The sequence below is a fragment of the Archocentrus centrarchus genome, chromosome 22, assembly GCF_007364275.1.
Source record: "Archocentrus centrarchus isolate MPI-CPG fArcCen1 chromosome 22, fArcCen1, whole genome shotgun sequence".
Taxonomy (NCBI): domain Eukaryota; kingdom Metazoa; phylum Chordata; class Actinopteri; order Cichliformes; family Cichlidae; genus Archocentrus; species Archocentrus centrarchus.
This window is the reverse complement of record NC_044367.1, coordinates 13655151-13676802: the sequence shown is the minus strand read 5'-3', so window position 1 is coordinate 13676802 and position 21652 is coordinate 13655151. Positions and strand designations below refer to the sequence as shown.

Below are 21652 nucleotides of genomic sequence, written 5' to 3'. Positions count from 1 at the left end.
AGCCTTGCGACGTCTCTACTTCCCGCCAAAGTGACGTATACGGAAAAGACTGTGTTCAGCTGATAAACTTCTTCAAGCATGAGTATACTCGTACTTTTGTCAAGTTTTTACGTCACCTGACCAGAAAGCCACTGACTTTCATGACAAAACTATAATTAATAAAATAAAGAGGAGCGAAAGCTTGGATTAGTGTGAGGACGATAAACTGTCACTGCTGCGAACGCTTTTTAACATTGCTGATCTTGAACATGCCCCCAAAGCATCCCCGGTGTCCCGTTACTGCCCTGCAGGTCCATTTTGCTTTGCAGCTGGCAGTGCTTAAAATGGTCATGTAATAACCATCACAATGCTCTCTAAAAGCCATTCTTCTCTCAAATTACGTACTTCTTTAGTTTTATGTGTATTATATAGGTGAATACTTAAGTTAATTCTCACTGTACACTCAGCGTGGAGAACCAAAAATATCAGAATTATAAGTGAATGTAGACTATACATGTTATAATAAAATGTACTGTAAAAACAAGTTAGAAACGAATACACGAATATCCTAAATAAAAATTATGATGAAAAGTAGAAATAAGCTCAATATATTAATTTAAATAAATCCTTTCCCATAACTATGGAAGCTGGTTTCAACCAATGAAAAAAAAAAACCAGGCAGACAAAAGTTGAAATTTTGTGTTCTCATATTTTGGGGGTAAGTATCTCAAAATTTGGGGTTTGGTGTGTCAAAATTGAAGTTAACATGTCCAAATTTCAACACTAACCTGAAATTTTGACTTACAGATGACTAATAAAAAAAAAAAAATAAAAATTCACTGGTAGAAACAAGCTTCCATAATAACCAAATATGTTTTAATGCACTGATTTATTTATGTTTTGGTATTTTCCATATCCAGTATGCCTTATGTATACTGCACACCACTGGTTGTCCATCTTTTTTTCTTTTTTTTGTCCATTTACATACTTTTTTTTTTAAGCTTTATATACTATTGACATTCCTTTATGGAAAAAAGGTTAAAACAGGTCATACATTTAATCCAGACTGCTTTGGAAAGCTATTCATTTATGAATATTCAAATATGAATAGCTTTCACAGTTACCCACAACAAGTTAAATAAACTTGTCCCACCATATACCAAGTTTTCAAACATTATATAATTTACCTAAATTGAACCATGTCCATCATATCACAGCGGGATTGTGCGTAAACCATGAAACAAAGTTACTGTAAACTACAAGTTGGGTATTAAGAACAACAGAAAGTGTGCAATCAGTATGTTATAAAAAGAACCAGTAACATTTTATTGAACACTTTGTGGAAGACATGTAAATATTACAGATAGGTCTACTAGTGTTGTAAAAGGATGAAATAAATACAAACAGAACTTGAAATCCCATAGGGATATATAAAAACATAGTTTTCTTTAAAAGTCTCCATTTAGCAAAAAAAAACAAAAACATCTTCAGTACTAAGCATAAATACAAACATGTTTCTAAAATCTATGCCCTATAGATTACCTGGTTATTATAACTAACATACATACTTAAAATCATCCGAGACATTATTTCATTAGGTACAAAATAGGCCATTTTTTTCATTAAGTGTGACCATGACTGTTAACAGTTGGAAATTTGATGCATTAACAAACCATTCTGCAGCATAACTTCTCAAATCCTGAGTAAGACTGAGCTGAAAACAAAATATCGGGCTATGATCCGCTATAAAGCCACTTTTTTATTATGACTATGGGCCGCATGTCTTGTAGCTGCTTTAGCAAAAGATCAGCGCCGTCTGATAATGTTTTATCCATGACAATCTTAACATTACTCACTGATTGGAGATTTAGGGGGTTTCTGAAGTCTACAAGACTCTCACAACCTTTCAATTCATCAGTTTTACTTTTGGTGGCAGATTTCTGTTTGTTAGTGTGTTGTCTTTTGGAAGGCAGTTCAGCACTAGATTTATCATTTAATTTACGTTTAGAAGAGTTGGTTGACTCCGAGGTTTCCAAGAACTTAAGAAAAGAGTCCTCAAGTCCTAACGGCTTGAAAGATGCTGACATAACCCCATCGTCACGTTGTTCTTGGGCTGCAGGGGTACCAGGATTTGAGTTCTCTCTTGAACTGTTAACAGTCGAGCGGTTCCTAAGGGTCTGCATCCTCTCTGGACAAGCTGGTGTAGGATGTGCAGGTTTTCTGGGACGGCCTCTTTTAATTCCTCCTTCTGTCCCAGTGGAAGCTTGAGATTCTGCACTATCGTCGTTGGACAGCTTGCTGTCCTCTTGGACTATTTTGTCTACCGGCTCATCTGCCTTCTGGTCACTGGGCTTTTCTCCTTCTTCTGGCTCCGTCTCCTCAGAAGATGAAGCTGATGCACCCTCTGTTTTGTTTGCATCTTTGCATCTGGCGCGTGAGTATTTTTTGCAGAAAATGAACTGACTCCTCTGATCTTCAATGTATCTTTCTGTGAGGCCATGTGTGGTGTAATGCTTAAATATACTTCTTTCAGCAGACTCCACTGCATCACAACCTATGATCATGCATGGGTACTGCAGTGAGGACTTCTTGGTGCACATGGCTGATGCTTCTTCGTGAGATTTTAGTGTAGGCTTTCCAAAACTAGTCCAGTGTTCAATGGACTTTCCATCTTTCTTTTTAGTGTTTTTCTTTTTCACTCTGAATTTGTTTTCTACATTCTCTTTCCCATTGTTAACCCCTGGGAATAGCCCTACTGATTTAGTCCTTCTTCCATCACTTATTTTGGGGTCATAAATATAGTCATGCTTTTTGATGAGGTGACGGAGCAGGTTTGACTTTGTAGTGTACACACGGTCACATCCATCGTACTCGCACCGGAAAGTTGGATCAACCGAGCCGCTCTCAGAGATGGCAATTTCCTTATGGTAATTCTTAATGTGCTCAATGTACTTTTCCACAGAGCTGAAGGGGAGTGCGCACTCTGGCCGGTCACAGTTAAAAGTCCCTATGCTCATACTGGCCATCATGGAAGTGGCTTTGTCACGGGTGAACTTGTGAAGTAAGAGGTAATGCTGCACCAGCCTTGTGATTCCTATGAACACTCTTGAACAATTTTTCACTTGACACCTGACTTCATTATCTTTTCCTATGGTTTGATTGGTCTCCTGTCCAGTATTAACATTAGCTTTTTCAGTTTCATTTTCAGTTTTGTTAGGGGGCAAGGATGCCTGATGCATGGCCTTGTAATGGAGTATCAAATTATGCTGGATGGTGAATGCTGCAGTGCATCCCTCATGAACACAGCGATAAGGTCTGTATGGACTGTAGGCATTGTCTGCGTCAAACATTTTTAGGCTTAACCTCTTCTGAAGTTTCTCCTTTTTCTCCTCCTTTGTTGGTGTGCTTTTGGAGCTGCTGGGTTTTTCTGGAGAAGATGAAGGAGATGAAGCAGGAGACTTTAGTTGTTTTACTTTGCTTGGGGTCACGGCTGATTTTCCTTGCTGCATTTTTGCTTTGCCAACAGGGCTGAGTTTCTCTTTCAAACTGGATTTTAGTGTTATTTCTGGACTGCTGTTATTAACAGCTACTTTAGGTTCCTCTGGAGCTTTTTCGGGAGCAGGCTGTGCCGCCTCCTCAAACGGTCTGTCAGTCAAATAGTTTTGAGGTGATGGTAGTTGTGTAACAGTTGATACCTCAGATGTCAAGATTTGCTTCAATGTGTCTTCTGAAGTGATCTGAGGAACGTCTGGATTGTTCTCAGCCTCTGGTTGAGGTGCAATTGCAACATCAAAAGGTTCCTGTTTTATAGCAGGCGCTATGGGTGCAGATTTTGTGTTCTGGCTGCTACTGACATCAGTGTTCGGACGTTTAATAACTGCATCACCTTTGTTAAGTCTAAATGCACGTCTATTTCTAGCACTAATTCTAAGCTTCTGCATTTCTGCCTTTGACAATCGGTGGACTTTCTCATAGTGAATTCTCAACCCTGTCGTTCTTGTAAATGTTTTTGGACATATCTGACAGGGATACGGAGACAGTTTGGATGGTGTTCTTTTTAGTTCTTCTATCATCTCATTAGTATAATCGTGCATTTTAATCAAGTGCTTGAATAACGCCTCCTTTGTCATGAATGAGTACTCACAATCATCCTGGTCACATTTGAAAGGTTTGGGTATCTTTTCAGTGGGCTTGTCATCACTTTTACTCAATGTTTTACTTTTTTCGACAACAGGGGTTGTATCACAATGACTAACATTTTGCTCTGAGGACATAGAACTCCGCATCTTCTCTTGTGCAGCCTCAATCAAATCCAACCTTTGAAAGGCATGTGACATTTCCATTAGGTGATCCTCCTGATAAGGTACAGCGAGCGCTGGATTAGCCAACTCGACTGCCTTCTCTTGCTGGTTTTCGGTGGAAACTGAGAATGCGTTTGAATAGTCCATGATATTTGTATTCTGGGGTTCCTGTTTCAACACCATAGGTGAGGTCAAAGTGGTCAAGCTACAAGATTCCTGTGAGAAGTCACCATTTGGCATGTTGTATATTGCTCCGTTAGTGTCAGGGACATGAGGATCATTGAGGAAATCAAGGAACGATGTCGGCAGATCTGCTGTCAAATCGATTTCATCTAAAGGTCTGCACTGTGATCGTTTAGACAGGTGACCACCAAGAGATTTGGTGCTTGTAAACTCTCTAAAACATCTTCTGCAGATAACCTTGCCATCCTTAATGATTGCTGGCCATTTGGTACGTTTGCTCAGCCTGCTGCGTTTTCCTTTCTGAACATCTGTGTCACCTGGCTTTTCATCTGAGGGGTTTGTCTCACAGTCGGCATTGGGACACTCTTCATCGTAAGGGAAATCAGTGTGAATGATGCTGTGTGGACTGAGCATGCCATCCACAGAGTTGTCTATCTGATCATAACCATGAGCTGCCATACTCTCTGGTTCAGTTATTTCACTTGTAGATTTTATTGGAGCTTGAGCCTCTGGGGTCAAACATTTCATGGGCATATCAACTGATGAGCACTGAGTGAGACAAGAGTTTTCACTCTGAGCATATGGAGTGTGGTAGCTTCCATCAGGGAGGCTGTCAATAGTTGAGATACTGTTTCCATTATCCAACTGTCCTGTCATACTTGCACTGCTTTTTCTCACATCTACATTGTCTGCTGTACCCTCAGGATGCATAAGTCCATACTGATGTCCTCCATTATGCATTTGGCCTCCATTATCAAGCATTAGAGAACTGGACACATACTGAGACATTAAACTTGAATCTGAAGGAGCATGTGACATAGTGGGACCATGCATAGCTGCTACTGAGTGATCTCTATCAGATGGGAGAGATGATGTGGTTTGATAAGGGTCTGCCTGCCAGTGAGGATAGTTGTTACGAGATGGGTATTCATTCATGTTAAAGGCATCTGGATAGCAGTTATTCATAGGAGGTGAAGACCAAGACTGGGACATGTCTGACTGCATCATTCCACTGGGATTGTTTGGGCTTCCCCAGGATGGGTACACTGTGGGGTTTATCATTGGAGTGATAGGCACAGGCTCCATTGATCCAGGGTAACACTGGGCAGGAGAGGTTGAGCATCCCATAAGGTAATCCATTTGCTGCATCCCAGGTTTGTTGCATAGTATTCCTGGCTGGTTTGGAGGCTTGGTGCCTGGGTTCTGAGGTTGACTTACTGACACTGGTCCACTGGGTGCTTTTTTTGCAGTAATTTTGGCCACTTTGTTATATTTTTTTGCCAATTTCCAATCTTCAAATATCTCAGGGTGTTGCTTCTTCACGTGCCTAGACAAACTTTTGTTTGTACTGTATGCCCTTGTACAGTCATTAAATGGGCAGCAATGCAGGTTCTCGTCACTGCTAGCAGTACCCGCAGGTGTGCTGGTAGGATATCCTTGAAGTGAACAAGGAATTTCTGTCTTGATTTGACCTGGAGAAATTATTTGTGGAATCACCTTTTGAAATTCATTGCCTGGTACATTGCTATTCCCACTTACAGTTACTTCCTGTTGGCCTGCCACAGGATTTGTATCACTCAGGACAGGATACACTGTAGGAACAGTGCCTTGCCCAGCCACATTTTGGTGCACATGTGGCGTTTCTGGTGGTAGATTTGAATCGACTGGTGCTGGAGTGGGATTGGTCAGTGGAGTGTAGCATTTCTCTGGCTCTTTTATTTCAGGATGTCCCACTGAATTCAGCATGTTTTCAATCGAGTGTTTCACCTTCAGGGGAACAGGGTCTTTAGCAGCCCCCGGTGACGTGCATGGTGATGCAGTGCCGTCTGATGCTTCCTTCATATGAATGTCTGTATTAATCCCTTCAAAGCAAACAGCAGCAGAACATGTGTCTTTGCTTGGGGCGCTCTCTGGTGGTGGTGGTAGTGGTGGTGGCTGTACTCGAACATCAGCAGAGGGGTGCTGATGTGCGACGTTAAAACTGTTCGCTGCATCATTATTGTTGTGATTCTCTTGGTGAGACAAGAACTGAGACTGTGAGTAGAAGATTTTACCACAGTTGTCAGTTTGGCAGGTGTAGGTAAGGTAATGCTGAGCCTCATGATCATACAAGAGGTAGGCCTCGCTGAAAACTTCACCACAGTTTGGGAACATGCACTGGGCCTTAAATTCTGGGTGTATTTTTCTATGCATGAGGAGCTCTGAATTTGAATTAAAGCTGGCCTTGCAATTCAGCTGTATGCAGATATACGGTCTGGTGCCACAGTGCATCTGCAAGTGGTCATTGAGGTGTCTGACATTAACAAACTGCCTCCTGCAGTATTGACAAACCACTTTCTGCTTTTGTATTTCTAAAAACCTCATGGCCTCTTCGTCGTTCTTGTGAGATCTGACATGAGCCATGAGGTTACGGAAAAACTTGAAAGCTTTAGTGCAGTTTTTCACAGGACAGAAACAGTCTTGGCTTATCTGTGTGTCAGATGTAGTTTGCTCTATCTTAACAGGGGATCCCAGCTGTTGTCCAATTTGAGATTCAATTTTAACAGGACTAGTGTTTGTCTTGGCAGCAACTTTTGAAATTTTTGATGGACTTTTAGGGGACTGAGGTGGTTTGGTTACCTTTCTTGCAGCTTTCATTGCAGCTAGTCTCTCTTTGCAAGATTGCTTTACATGTGTTGCTACATGTGGTTCTAAAATCTCCCTAGTTTCAAAACTGTCAGCACATATTGGACAAAGATACACTCCGTCTTTGAAATGCTTCTGAGCGTGACGAACAATTCTGTGACCTAAGAACTCCTTGTCACACAAAACACAATACTGCATGTAGGCTCGCCAATTTCTGAAACGGGCAGACACAAAACCCTGCTCCCGAAGTTTTTTAGCCTCTCTGTTTTTTTCTCTTTCATCTGTGATTTCATTGAGTTCATTTGTAGTGGTTAACAGAAAATCCTCCAGGTCTTTGTATTCAGGGAGTTTGCCAAGTGCACTTTCCACCTCCTGTTCATCTGTGTCATTGAGTGTGTCAATAGAAGACACAATAGCTGCCTCCTCGCCCATCAGTGCCAAGCAGTTGCGTTTCAGTGTTTTCCAGTCCCAGAACTCCGGATCAAAAGGCCACTGTGTCTTCAAGGCCAGCAGTAACTCGCAGCGTAAAGAATTGGGCACTGGTAGACTCCCGTCCTCCTCGGGTTTCTGGTCGGGTTCATTGTACAGTGATTCCACAGCATAATATGAGTCAACGGTAGGCTGGAGGAGGAACTCTGTGAGCTGGCATGCACGCTTAACTTCTAGATCAGTTGGCAAGAGGCAGGAAATAGTCTTGCAGATGGTAGACTTGCTATCTTTATGGTCACTGGAGGTCATTTTCAGAGCTTGAATGCACATTTCTACGCACACTGGAAGCCCCACCTCCCCAACCTATGAAAATAAAAAACATGAAGGATTTTATTTTAAAGCCATGTAAATAGATGCTGTTGTTGTTGGCATGAGTGATAAAGTCAAAGATCTGGTATCAGCTGCAAATGCATAAACTATTTTTCTTACCTCATTTTGGATTACTTTGATGAGAAACAGAATGTGACAGACACTTCTGCAGAGAAGAGCCATCTCTTTGCTGCGGCTCAGAAAGGAATCAGCAGACGACTCTAATCGCATGAGTAGTTTACTCCAGAACAAAGTCAGTTCCCTGAAAAGTTCACAAACAGAACTGTACTGAAAAAGTACATATACTTTTACATGAATTAGGCTGAGTCTGACACAAAGCAGTCATTGAACCAACAGAGTAAATAATTTATCACATTCATTCAATCATTCATTCATTCATTCACAGTTGGCAAACAATACACACAGTTAGCATCTAAAACAGTGATTAACAATGAAGGAACTTGCACTTATGACACAATGCGGGCATGTTTAGCCTATTATTCAGTCCAGTTTTGGGAGAAAAAAATTAAAGAAAAATTATTTTCTTTTTTATAGTCTCATGACAACTCTTGGTGCAACTCTTTTTTTGCAAGTGTTTGTCTGAAATATAGAGCAACACTTACCAGGCACAGTAAACATCTCCTTGGAGAAGCTGTCTTTTGAGAAAGGAAGTACACATGCAGAGAGCGCCTTTCTCATCTCCCTCTGACTCCAGGTTGCAGATCATTTCAAGGGCATCCTTACAGTCTATTGATGCAATCTATTAGAGAAAACAAGAAATCCAAAGAACAATCAATTCAAATGAAATCCAACTGCTATGTGTCACACTGTGAGGTGCAACAATATTACTCAATTTCAGATAAAAGCAAAGTTCTAAATAAACAAATGGTTCTATCTGATTGATTCAATTTCAATTCAGTATTAAAAAAAAGCCATTTGTCCCTTTCAATAAACCGTCTAACAATAAACGTGGTTTTAATGACAATATCAAGTTACAGTAAAGGTACAAAGAGATGAGGCTTGTTCACATTTTAAATCATGAAAAACAAGTCTCAGAAAAACTGTGTTACTTTCATACCTCTTCCATTAGCTGCTCCTGACTTTTTGTCATACAGATGCAAAGCAAATAGGTCTGTTTGAAGTTCCCTTTTCCTTCATATCCCGGATACTCTGAGCACATCTTTGCAAGGACAGCTGCTTTATCAATACTGTCTACTTTGATAAGATGCTTTATCCGCATGTTGAGAAGCGTGGGACCTTCTAGCTCAAGAAACTCGTGGACTAAGGAAGAGAAAGAAAAAAGTTGAGAAGAGAATTCAGTAAGAAAATTTACTATTATATTCATTAAGAGTTATTTCCTGAAATTACAGCTGTAAAAGTTAGTGCGGTGCGCTGGCAAGCTTAGATGTCAAAAAAAGAAAAAAAGAATACGAACCTTGCTCAGTTTGAGGAATTTGATTGGACAGGATGCTGCTTAATGTGGTGTTGGCCCAGACGCCGTCCTGCTGTGCCAGTACTGAGAGCAGGCAGAGCTGTGTGCTCCCACTTTCTTGCAAAAGGCTGTGTGCCAACTGTAACAGAAGACAGACAAATATGTAATAATTAAATTACAAAAACTTCAGTCAGTCATGCTTTAAAATGCTACAAAGTCAAGAGCCTGAAATATTTGTCATGGCAATGTCACCGTAGTCACTTTGTGAAGTTACATATATAATTTTTTATATGTAAAAGGAATCTTTAGTGCAGCACTGTATGACCTATATTTACATATCTTTTACAACTTAAAAGCTAAGCTAAACCAAACGCTTTCTAATAACTTAGTAACTTCTCATGGCTTATCACTGAAAAGATAAGAAAAAAAATATCTACAAATAGCTGTAGGGATACTGACCTTCATGGAGGACTGAAACTCCTCCCATAAGGCACCAGGGACATGCTGGGGCAATAAGAGCAGCAGCTCTGCACAGCTCCTGTGAATCCAACACAGCCATTTGTTAAAGCCAGATTTAGGTCAAGGATGTGCACACAATCCATAAAATAGGGATAGCAATACAAGAATAGCTATTTGCAGTGTGTGGGTGTAAAGTCAGCTTGGCATTTTGGAAATATATGATTAAGGAACATCAGATTGGATTTTTTTCTTTTTTACTTCCCAGCTGCTTAACAAGAGAAACACATTACTAACATTCATACAGTCATGTTGTTCATATTAGCAACAATTTTGTAACTGGAGGAACAAAGGAGTTCCTGTAGTAGTTGTATTTAAACCTTGGAGTGCAAAGACGGTGACCAGATGGGAGTTGCTCAAATTCTGGAAAGAGCATATAAGATGGGTTGGGAGTAATTTTCCTGGCTAAGTACTGAAGGGGAAGGTGGTCTTTCATACCTTCATTGCTCTGTGCACCAGGTGGTTCAGCTGAGACGTGAAGGTAACTGTCAGATTACCAACCCAAGCAGGTATCAGGGCAAAAGAGTGCAACTCTTGGTCGCACATGCAAGCAAAACTCTGTCAAGTGCAACCAAAACTTTTTACTGGTTACACTGCTTTGCATGACATTTAAAAGTATGTCTGTGTGTGTGTGTTTCTTTTCCCACTGCACCATGCGTGACATAGAAAATCAACAACAGACTGCAAGTAAATCCAGCTGATTTCTCCTCTCCCTTAACCTGTGGTACTATACCCTGCACTGTGACTCACAGGTGTTTCTACAGAGCATGTGGCTGCTCTGCAACAGTTGCTGCAGTTCAGTTCTTTAGTTTAGCTCCATATCAGATTCTTATTTGAGAAATTTGACTGACGGGTTCACTGGAAATCACAATGAGTGAGGGGTTGCCCGCTGACTTGTGGTCAAAAAACATTTATAGATAATACTTAATAAGATAACTAATATAAATCATTGATGTTTATTTTATTTTATTTAACCTTTATTTATACAGGTAATCCCATTGAGACTCAGTGTCTCATTTGCAAGAAAGACCTGTTTCAAGAAAGATAATACATTTTCAGAGACTTTATTTTAATAGCTGTTGTCTCTAATTTCTTTCAACTTGTGTACATCCTGCATCCTCGTGTACAAAGTGTCTGTAGCTCATTCCAAATGTGTCGCTCCCCAAGAGATCCCCTCCACCTCTACTCTGCATTACAGCCTCAAGGACTTTGCCTTCATAAGAGCACGCCATGCAAATAGACTGTAGCGTATTTGAAAACTTGTCATCTCAATTTCCTCTGAGATTTGGGTGGGTTTTGTTTATTCTTACTGTCAGTTATTATTCCTCTTTCCAAATACCCAAACAGATTAAAGTCTCTTAACAATTTCTGTCCAAAAGCAAGTCAGCAGAACTAGAACTATTCATTACCATTTTAATTTTTGGACTTAATGTCACTCTTATGTTTATACTATTAATAACTAACACATTTATACTGACACTGAAATCAATTTCTACTCACAGTGACAACTTTTCAAGTAGGAGTGGCACGTTTTCACATTCGGAGGAGAGACAGGAGGCAGCCTTAGCAAAGCTGAGGATGGCCACGGTGTAAACCTCCAGCAAGGGCAATGGATCTTCATCCGTTTTCCAACGACTGGCATGTTCCACCAAGACCTTAGAAAACCAAACAAATACTTCAATTAGAATAGGGCACTGAATACAACTTACAAATATAACAAGTTAGTTTTTCTGGGAGTAAAATCTGTACTTACAGACCGCTATAAAAAATACAAAGTTATTTCCAAAAAGAATTCAAATCAGCAAATATGTGGAACATTAGCTGTTTCAGGGTTCTCGGCTTCTTTAGATTTGCTGCTTTTCTGTTATGCCAAACTGAATGTCTCTGGGTGATGGATATAAGAAGCACAGTATCAGGTTTTTTTTTTTTTTTAACTTTCAAGATTAAAATAATTTATCACTAATCAAAATCAGTTAGCTGCAGTGCTACTTTGCTTATGTGTAATTACTTGTAAAGATTTCATTATCTTTATTTACATCTAGCCAAATACTGCTTAGGACTATTAGGCCATCAAAATGTGCCGGTTTAGTTCGGTGGTTGAGCACGTAATGCAGTGGCTCTGGTTCAATTCCGACCTGAGGCCCTTTGCTGTGTATTCCCCACTCTCTTTCCTGTCTCCTCTTGACTGAAAACTATCTAATAAAGATAAGTAAAAAAAAAATGTCCAGACAAAATGTGCCCATTGCTCTGTATGAGCACCAATAGCGTAAAACTTGCTGTTATCTGCGTAAATTTAGATTTATGGCTCTCTCTTATATTTAAAAGAGAGCTACCTTTAATAAAACAAAAGGCCATGCCATCAGGACAATCAATATACAAAAGTATTTAAATCAATAATTACTGCCATGTTTAATGTTATGACACACTTGTGATATTATTAAGGGGTAGTACCCTGAAACATGAAAAACAATCTTGTGTGTGCAAAAAAGTATTCTTTTATCCTTTTTTTTTAATATACCAGCCAGGTAATCTAAAACCTTAACTTAATTAATAAAATGTAATTTCTTTAACACACCATACGCATAAAAAATTCTTTTTATGCTCAATGAGGGTATTATCCCTGCAGCTACACGCTTTAAAACGCATTCCTGCCCCGACTAAAGTGCACACAGCCAAGCTCACAGCCCGAGACTCTCCCTTTTTTTCCCTCACATAACTTTTAAGTTGAATGAATTCTTCAGAGCCGGTCAGAGCGGCGTAAGAAACAAATCTAAAATCTTACACCAATTTGGTGCCATGAGGAGATTCTGCGCTGCACCGCAGAGAAAAAGGAGAAATCGCATAACGTGCATCTATGTGGTCATGGCTAATTAATGAGAAGGATACTGAGAGTCAGTGACCACTGAAACACTTTCTCCTTCAAATCACTGCTCAGCCAGCTGCAGGCTAATCGGTTTCTTTTACAATGACATCAGTTGAACATCTTGTGCTGGTACAGGTAACAGCGTTGTAATACATGCGCTGATGATGTGGTTAGCTGGATTAATTAGTGCAAAAGGCCCGGGCTAGCACACTGGGAGAAAAAAAAAAAAAATCACTGCCCTTTCCGTACCAAAAACAGATTCATAAAAAGTAACCCAAATGCACACCAAGCTAAAAACCTCCACAAGCATGAGTGCAGTCTTGCAGCGTTTACACTATGTTTTTTAACCTTCCACAAGTACATATAACTGTGCACATGAATGCAACCGCTCAGGAAAATCTTGCTAACACAGCTATCCGTTTTTGCACAGCATGACCACTGCACAGACTGGGGGACCCTGCATACCAGCTAGCAACATTCATTTGCTATTAGCTATCTGGCCTGGAAAATACGTGTAATTAATGCACCGTGGGCATACGACGGCGTGGTTTCTCGCCGCGTGGAAAGTCAGACTTTGCAAATGAGTGCATGCCACATACAAACATCACTGATAAAACGGGGGGAAAACCGCTGAGGAGTTTTTTTTTTCACCCCCATCTTAAAATACCAGGGAGCTAGCTAGGCAGCTAGGTCCTTAGCTACATTGTTATAGCAAACGTAGACGCGCATCCTCGGCCAGGAAGCCAGAGGGGCTGCAGGCTGCCCGGGATGAGCAGCAGGATAACGAGCTAACCTGGCAAAACTCCTGACAGAAATGCAAGGAGGCTTCCAACGGAGACTGAGAACTTTCTTTCAAAGCTGTGGTCAACGCTTGGAACCGCTCTCGGAGCTCCCCGATAGCTTTCCGTGTGTCATATTCCTTCTCTGTCTCCCCCTCCGCCATCTTCACAACAATCACGACCGCGTACGCACAGATGTTACGCTGACAGACTTGCACACGCACGCGCACGCAGGGGGAGGGGAGAGTACACCGTATGCTCAACATAACCCCGATGTCAACAAAGCATCCACAACCTTACGCATAAAATCGCACTTTGCTCACAGGGTGTGGGTCACATATATGCTCACGAGCAAACCTCAGAGTGATTGATGTGGGTTCCCATGAACACTGCGTGGTGGGGTACAAAACATACAGAGATACCGCAGGCAGGCTATGACATCCAGGCGTGAACCAGCCGTTTCCAAAAAGAAACACAAATCTGTGCAAAATGATTTAGTCAACCCTTAAAGTCCACACATAATCCTGACGGTTCTTCCATGGATGGATCCTGAGAGTGCGCCTGTGGGTCTGCTGCAGAAAAAGGCCTGATTTATTGTCATAGTCTCAGAGTCACTCCAGCAGGCCAGATGCTAGGTGTTAGTCAGCTTGATACTCTAGGTACAGGGTTCTGTGCTGCCCGAGGAAAAGGTTTACCAGTGTACAATTTATAAATACACAATTCGTGTTATACCAAAGGAGCACTTACATTCAAAGTTAACTCTTCTACCCACTCCTCTGCTCTAGTCAGCACAGCAGAATAAATCTTACTAACACAACAGAATTTCTTGGCACCAAAAAATGCCTAAAAACTTAACCCTGCTAGAAAAATGGCCCTTATTATACATTCATCAAATCCTTGAGAACCCCTCCTCTAGGTAATGACCTAGACCAGAGGAGAACATGTAGCTCAGTGGTTATCAAACTGTGGGGTGACTTGGAGCCATTTCAGCTGGGGCATGGCCAACCAGGGAAATTCAGTATGGATTGTTTTTAACTTATAAAAATTGTTGTTTTTTAGTTTGTTTGTTTGTTTTTTAGGCTTTTGAAGTGGGGAAAGCCAGAATTTTTTTTTTAAATATAGAAGCAGAGTTAAGTGTTATGATTATGATTGTGTTTTATCATAAGGTCATAAAAAACTTTCAAAGAAATATTACTTATATGATTTACAGGGTTATGTGCTACAGAACCCTTTACACTGACTTCTTAAAAGTTTTGTATTTCCCTCAACAAATGGCTGAATTGTTCTTTTGCAAATAAAAAGATAATGTTGCCCTGCACCACAACACATCCCAAAAAAACTGTCATTTAATAAACATTTAATATTAAAAATGGCATCTTTATTGGCAGTTTTGGCTGTCATTTCCTATAAATGATCTATTTTATAGGCCTACAGGCAGAAGAGTGTATCAACCTGAAAGTCAGATCTCACTTTCTACAGTTGCAGTTTGTGTGTTAGAAGCTACTTTTCTGCAAAGAAACTTTCAACACATGAAAACCTCATTATAACCAACAATTATTGCATGGATATTTAACATAAGACTCACTCATTAATGTAAGCTTTTGTTGCCCATTTTAATCGCTTTTCAAATCCACAGTTATTCAACTCCATTTATCAGGGTAAATGTAGGTTAATTACACATCACAGCCACACAATTACTGTGAAATATTAACTGGAAACACAAACGCATACATTTTAAAACAGAGTAAAGCATGTGGTTATTAAAAGAAACATGATGTGTTGCCAAGCTGAAGGATGCAGAGCAGTCTACAGTCCCCATCCGTCATATCTTATGAAAATAGCAGGTGCTGCAGTGGCAGTCTGTATGGTTTTTCACCATAATGCCAGCTACCAGTATCTGCAAAATGAACGGATGATTAGGAAGAAAGAAAAAAAAAAAGATTATTAACACAATCACAGCAATCTTTAGCTGGGAAAAAAGGGCATAACACAAAACTGTTCTCTCGTGCTGTTATGCTTTAGTCTGCAGTAGTGTTTCGAATTTAGATGAAAACCACATGAGAAGCTTGTGTGTATTTTTTTCTGAGGATTAACAGAGCAACATTACAAGCCTATAAATAAGCCAATATTTTCTGTTCATTGGAGTGGAGTGCCTGTGTAAAGCAGCATGCACAAGGCAAAGAAAAAGGACCTCAAAAGTTAGTTAAGATACTCAAAATTAAAATAAATAACTAAAATGATCATCCACAATCTTAACCACTGAATAGTACATCCTACTGTCACCAATACAAATTAAAATGTAGAAATATCTGCCTGATATGTCATGTGTTGGTGCCTCTACCTCATGGCTTTGCCTTGCGACGCAGCATGTTGCCTCTGAGGTGATGTTCTTTGGGATATTCATTGTCTTCATGGCCCTGAGAGGTGTTGGGTACGCTCTAGAAAAGCAGCAGCCCATGCACTGGTAAACTGGACCATCCCTTGAGAAAAGCTTGTTCTTCCTCAGCGTGCATTCTTCACAGCCCACTAGAGAGGGTGGTTTAGAAAACAGAACCATTGCTGAAAAACGGTACAGTTTGTGATACTGTGCCAGCATTTGAATTCTGAGACTAAAATCACAATATCAGGGATAAGAAATTTATAAAAGAGCATCGTGCAAGTTCACTGAACTCTAGTGCTTTGATTTTTCATCACTTTTATAAGATTCAGACCATTTGCCATTTAAAGTCTAATCCAACTATAAAACACTTCATAACCTGCAAAAGTATTTGCACCATAAACTTACCATTTGATAAGTCAATGTTGGGATAGGAATCAGCTATGTAAAGAAGAAAAGACAACAGAAGAAGGGACAGTCCAGCTGATTTCAGTGAGCCCATGGTGGTTGCAGCAGTTATCTAAAAATATAGAGACAGAGGGAAATGGTAAATCTAAAAACAAATGCTATTGACTCAAAGCATGAGTAAATCACAGACAGACAGAGTATTACCATGTTGAGAGAAAGTATTCCCTTCACTGTGCCTCTGTACAAAACTTATTTAAAGTGAGATCTCCTGGTCTAATTCATCCCATTATATAGCCTTCATGTTTTCCTGCCGATTTCCTGGATTATGTGAAGCTTGCCAACCTTATCGATGATCTTTGTGACTCAGTGGAAACTCAAAACATACTTCATTGTCATCCTTCCATTCTAACTATGATGGTAACATTTAATCCCTGGCTTTTTGTTACTAGGTAACTGAGGGTTGAGCAAAGAGGGGGGAATTAACTAGAGATTTATCTGGTACATTTTGGTTTAGCGGACAAAGGTCACTCGTACAGGCTAAAATGCATAAATTCTAAAATAAGTTTTAGAATTTGCAAGGAGTGTAAAAGGGGTGATGCTGAAATATCAATTTTTAAAGTGATGATATCACACTATATGTTGCTTTTCTTTTCTTAACAGCTCTTGGATCCACAGGGACAAGCACAAATAGATACAAACTTCTGAGAACTACAGTTGAGGACAACAAAAAACCTGTTTCAGATTTACCTATTTTTAAGCCATAATTTTGCCTTACATTGAAATATTTAAAGTCAGTCGAATTTAAAATCATCTAGATGTAACTAACCCTGCATTTGATGTCATAAATTGAACCATAAGTTAACACTGCATATACGGTACTCTGAAGAAAAGTATTTTCCCCTTCCATTTACATGTTTTAGATCATCGAACACATTTTTGTAAACAAAGAAAACTGTTTTCACTTAATAAATGAAATCATCATTTTAAAAATGCATTTTGTATTTATTTGGGTTATCTTTGCCAAATATTAAAATGTCTAAAATGTGTTTGATGATCTTAAATACGTAAAATAAGTGTGGCAAATATGCAAAAAAAAAAAAAAAAAGAAAGAAATCAGGAAGCGGGAAATCTTTTTTCACAGCACTGTAACCCTTTTTAACACTGTGGTTTTCTGTAAACCCTGAAGATGTGAGATGTGAAGCAGTTAGTTTTAGAGGTTTTGGTCATACCCAGACCAACATTTTTCTTCCTTTTTTCAACTTTCACTGTGCTAAGCTAACTGGCAAATCTATTTTATTTAATGGGTAGACATGAATGCAGCATCAATTTTAATCATGTAACTTTTGGCAAGAAAGCAAATTTTCTGCATTTGTAAAAGTCATGCATGTCTTTCTCTGTGAAATTCGCCCTTGAATGAATTGTTTTTTGTTTGTTTTTTAAAAGAAAGGATTAGATAAAAGAAGCTATGAATTAATGATTCAGTGTTTGATGGTTGCTAAGGGAGATCCATCTGTTCACCTCTAACATCTAAAATGTCAAGGATGAATATAAATATATTTTGGATTTTGGTTGTGTGTTTACATAAGAACCCATGTCCTGTGTCCTTGGTTGTGCTGGTGATAAATCCTTGGCTTAAGTGTAAAAGACAAATGTTAAGTGGCAGAAATGTTGAGGTTATTTTTGCTTTATAATAGAGCATTCTTTGTAGCTTAAAATGTGACACCGCATTGTAAACCTAATAAGAAATTCACACTAAATTAAGTGTCATTCCTGCTCATGTTTATAGTTGAACTGTGTGCTATTGCTTTGTATAGATGGCAAATGCAATTTTAATCAAATCTTAATATAATGGACACATTAGCATTATCTGAGTAGGCCTTTTAAAGCATCTTGTAATTGTTGATTTTAACCATAAAAAAACAGTAACACCACATCTCCAAAGGTCTGACTGCTTTTTTTTTTTCTTTTCTTTTTTTTACCCTTTCATACTTATTTTTCTGGGTTTCTTACATAACACCAGATTTGGCTATTTGCAGCAGTGTCTAAAATAACTGCTTCAAATCATCACTGATGAGTGAGTTAGTGGAGCTGAGCTGAATAAGTATATCAAAAGTATTGGAGATGTTATGAGATGTTTACAATTACTGACAGTTAAAAGGACGGGTGTTGTATGTGAAAGCAAATTCACTGAAAGTTCACCGGAAAAAAAAAACAGTCAATGATAGAAATACTCTCAGCCTTCTGATTTCTGCAGATTCACTTGCGAGGCTCAAACTACTACTTATACTGTTACTCATAAGTAACTGGACAAACACATAATTTTGAGGATTGTTTTTAATGCTTGGATGAAAACACCTTTCAGTCAATGACTGCCTGAAGTCTAGAATCCATTTCCTCCCTTCACATGCTCTTCCAGGCCTTTTCTGTAGCCAGCTTAAATTGCTGCTTGTTTGTGGGTTTTCTGCATTCAGTTTAGTCTTCAGAAACTGAAAAGCGTGCTCTGTTGGGTTAAGATTAAGTAACTGACTTGGCCATACCATTTCTTTGCCTTGAAAAACTCTTGGGTTGCTTTTGGAGTATTCACTGGGCCATTAGCCATTTGCATTGTTTTTCCTTCTCCACATTTTTATCTTCTCTTCATTCTGGTACAAATTAATCTCAGTTTCATTTGTCCAAATAACTTCTTTATTTGTTCTAGACCTGTGCAGGCTTTTTTAGATGTTTTCTGGCAAAGTCCAATCTGGCCTTCTAACCAACCAGTGGAGATTTTAACAATGTTACGTCTACCTCCTCGAGCGTGTTCTTTACTTGGCTAGATGTTGTGAAGCTGTTTTTCTTAACACAGAAATAATTATGTCATCACGCACTTTAGTTGCCTTTGTGGTCTTTCAGGCCTTTGGTGTTGCTAGGCTGGCCGGTGCATTCCTTCTTGTTGTTTATAAAACGACCTTGGGTTTCTTTAAAGGTGCAATATTAGTATTGTCAGTCAATGGTCCAATTCATTTTGAAAAATGTTGATAGTTTCTATACAATTAATGCTACTTTTTGTAAAACTCCTTGAATTAAAGCCAGAAGTCTGCTCCTCAATCATATTGATTGTTTGATTTAAAATCCACTGTGGTGGTGTACAGAGGCAAAACTACAACTGTTTATGAAGAGGTGGAAGAGATATGTTGTTTTCTTAGTTACAAAGCTAGTGAAAATATTTAGTGACACAAGCAAATGATAAAAAATGAATATGAAATCTGGAACTAACTAAGTGCAGACTGGAATAAAACATCATACTGAATTTAGATTAGATTAGATAAAACTTTATCCCTTTAGAAAGATTTTGTCAGGGAAATTAAAGAATGGGCACAGTAGAGACAGTCATAACACAATTTTGCTGTTCAAAAATACATAATGTGGAGATTTAATTTCACACTATATAATACTTCGGACCACCACATGCCACTGGAAAACAGCTTCACTTGGTATTGATTTTCCAGACCTCTGCTTAAGGTTGGAATGCTGTCTCCCAGAAGATATTCCCACTGTTGGTGTTTTGATGATGCTAGTGGAAATTGCTGTCTTAAAAGTTCAAATTTTCTTATATTGTTTGTTTCTTATATTGTTAATGAATTGGTTTATGGTCATGATTTACATCATTTTGCACTTTGGATGGGGATATTGTCGTCCTTGGAAAAAATCACTCCCATCAGAATAGAAATCCTTCATAACAGGATGAAAATGATCACTCAAAACAACTTTGTAATACTTTCCAGTGGCCCTTTCAACTCAAGGGACAAGTGAACCCAAACCATTCCAGCAAAACTGTGGACCCACAGCATAATAGAGCCACCATATCCCTGTATCACTGTAGTGGTCAAGGATTTGATGTTTTTCCTTTATTTTGTCACTCATCTATATATTTTGTCTACCAGAATATTAAAATGAGCTCCAGCATGGAAGAAATATCAGAATAAATGTCATGTCTCACGCCTTGGATGTTAAGGTGGCCATAAGAACACAGATCAATTTTGCTTTGCGTAATCATTGTTATACCTTCTGATGCCCTTTGAGAGAGAGTGATGGGGGACAATCAGGAAAAACATATAAGTCTTACAAGCAGGCATACACATGTATGCTTTATCCTTTATCCTCTATGCTATCAGTGCACCTGTTCAACTGTTTGCTGATCAGCCAATCAAAGGGCAGCAACTCAATGCATTAAGGCATGCAGACATTTCAAGATGATGAGGAAGAAAGGTTCAGCTACTCTGAACATGACATGGTTGTTGATGCTAGATGGGCTGGGCTGAGTATTTCAGAAACAGCTGATCTACTGGGATTTTCTGCACACCACCACCTCTAGGATTTACAGAGAATGATCTGAAAAACAGAAAACACTGAGCGAGTGGCAGTTCTATAGGGGCAAAAACGCCTTATTGATGACAGAGGTCATAAGAGAATGGCCACACTGCTTTGAGGTGACAGGAAGGCAAAAACTTTGACTGATCTGATGAATCTCAATTTCTGCTGTCACATTTGGATGGTAGGGTCAGAATTTGGCATAAACAGGATGAAAGCATGGATCCGTCCTGCCTGTATCAACAGTTCAGGCTCATGGTGGAGGGTGATGGGTGTAATGGTGTGGGCGATATTTTCATCTCACACTGTGGGGCCCGTAGTACCAGCTGATCATGGTTTAAACCGCACAGCCTACCTGGGTATTGTTGCTGACCACGTTAATCCCTTTATGACCACAGTGTACCCATCTTATCATAGCTGCATCTAGCAGGATAATGTGTCATGTCACAAAGCTCAGATGATCTCAAGCTGGTTTCTTGAACATGACAAGTGAGTTCACTGTGCTCAAATGGCCTCCAGTGTAACCAGATATCAATCCGATAGAACACCTTTGGGATCTGGTGGAAAAGGAGATCATTGTGGATGTGGAGTCATCACATCTGATGATTTCATGTCAGTATGGAACGAAATATTTGCGGAATGTTTACAGCACTTTTTCGTATCTATGCCACGAAGAATTAAGGCAATTCTGAAAACAAAAGTAATAAGGTGTAACTATTGAAGTGGCCAGTGAGTACACTATATTGCCAAAAGTATTCACTCCTCTTCCTCCAGACACATATGAAATTGAGTGACATCCCATCCTTAATCCATAGGATTTAATATGATGTCAGCCCACCCTTTACAGCTATAACAGCGTCAACTCTTCTGGGAATGCTTTCTACAAAGTTTATGAGTGTTTATGGGAATTTTTGACCATTCTTCCAGAAGCAAATTTGTGAGGTCAGACACTGAAGTTGGACAAGAGGGCTGGCTTACGCTCTAATTTATCTGAAAGTTGTTCTCTTGGGTTGAGGTCAGGATTCTGTGCAGGCCATTCTT

General features: G+C 39.4%; 2 protein-coding genes across 2 annotated transcripts; both read right to left on the bottom strand.

Annotated features, from left to right (window-relative positions):
* Positions 1-1100: 1100 nt before the first annotated feature.
* On the bottom strand, positions 1101-13647 carry znf292a (zinc finger protein 292a). Its single transcript, XM_030718569.1, has 8 exons — positions 13491-13647; positions 11335-11489; positions 9778-9856; positions 9322-9457; positions 8965-9167; positions 8510-8646; positions 8007-8148; positions 1101-7880 (listed from the first exon to the last, which is right to left on the bottom strand). Exons 1-8 carry the CDS (start codon positions 13638-13640, stop codon positions 1713-1715), a joined length of 7170 nt encoding a protein of 2389 aa, XP_030574429.1. The 5' UTR covers positions 13641-13647; the 3' UTR covers positions 1101-1712.
* A 1559-nt stretch (positions 13648-15206) lies between these two features.
* cga (glycoprotein hormones, alpha polypeptide) lies at positions 15207-16504 on the bottom strand. The gene is made up of 4 exons (XM_030718632.1): positions 16466-16504; positions 16262-16373; positions 15818-16002; positions 15207-15373 (listed from the first exon to the last, which is right to left on the bottom strand). The coding sequence occupies exons 1-4, from the start codon at positions 16466-16468 to the stop codon at positions 15299-15301; spliced, it is 375 nt and encodes a 124-aa protein (XP_030574492.1). The 5' UTR covers positions 16469-16504; the 3' UTR covers positions 15207-15298.
* Between the last annotated feature and the right edge of the window lie 5148 nt (positions 16505-21652).

Excerpts from the sequence above, each read along its gene's own strand:
- znf292a (XM_030718569.1), bottom strand. The coding sequence starts at position 13,640 with ATGGCGGAGGGGGAGACAGAGAAGGAATATGACACACGGAAAGCTATC. Across the intron at positions 9,857-11,334 it reads CTACTTGAAAAGTTGTCACT|GAGCTGTGCAGAGCTGCTGC; the intron begins GTGAGTAGAAAT and ends TTGGATTCACAG. Across the intron at positions 7,881-8,006 it reads TCAAAGTAATCCAAAATGAG|GTTGGGGAGGTGGGGCTTCC; the intron begins GTAAGAAAAATA and ends TTATTTTCATAG.
- cga (XM_030718632.1), bottom strand. Across the intron at positions 16,003-16,261 it reads CAACATTGACTTATCAAATG|TGGGCTGTGAAGAATGCACG; the intron begins GTAAGTTTATGG and ends CACCCTCTCTAG. Across the intron at positions 15,374-15,817 it reads TCGCAAGGCAAAGCCATGAG|ATACTGGTAGCTGGCATTAT; the intron begins GTAGAGGCACCA and ends TTCATTTTGCAG.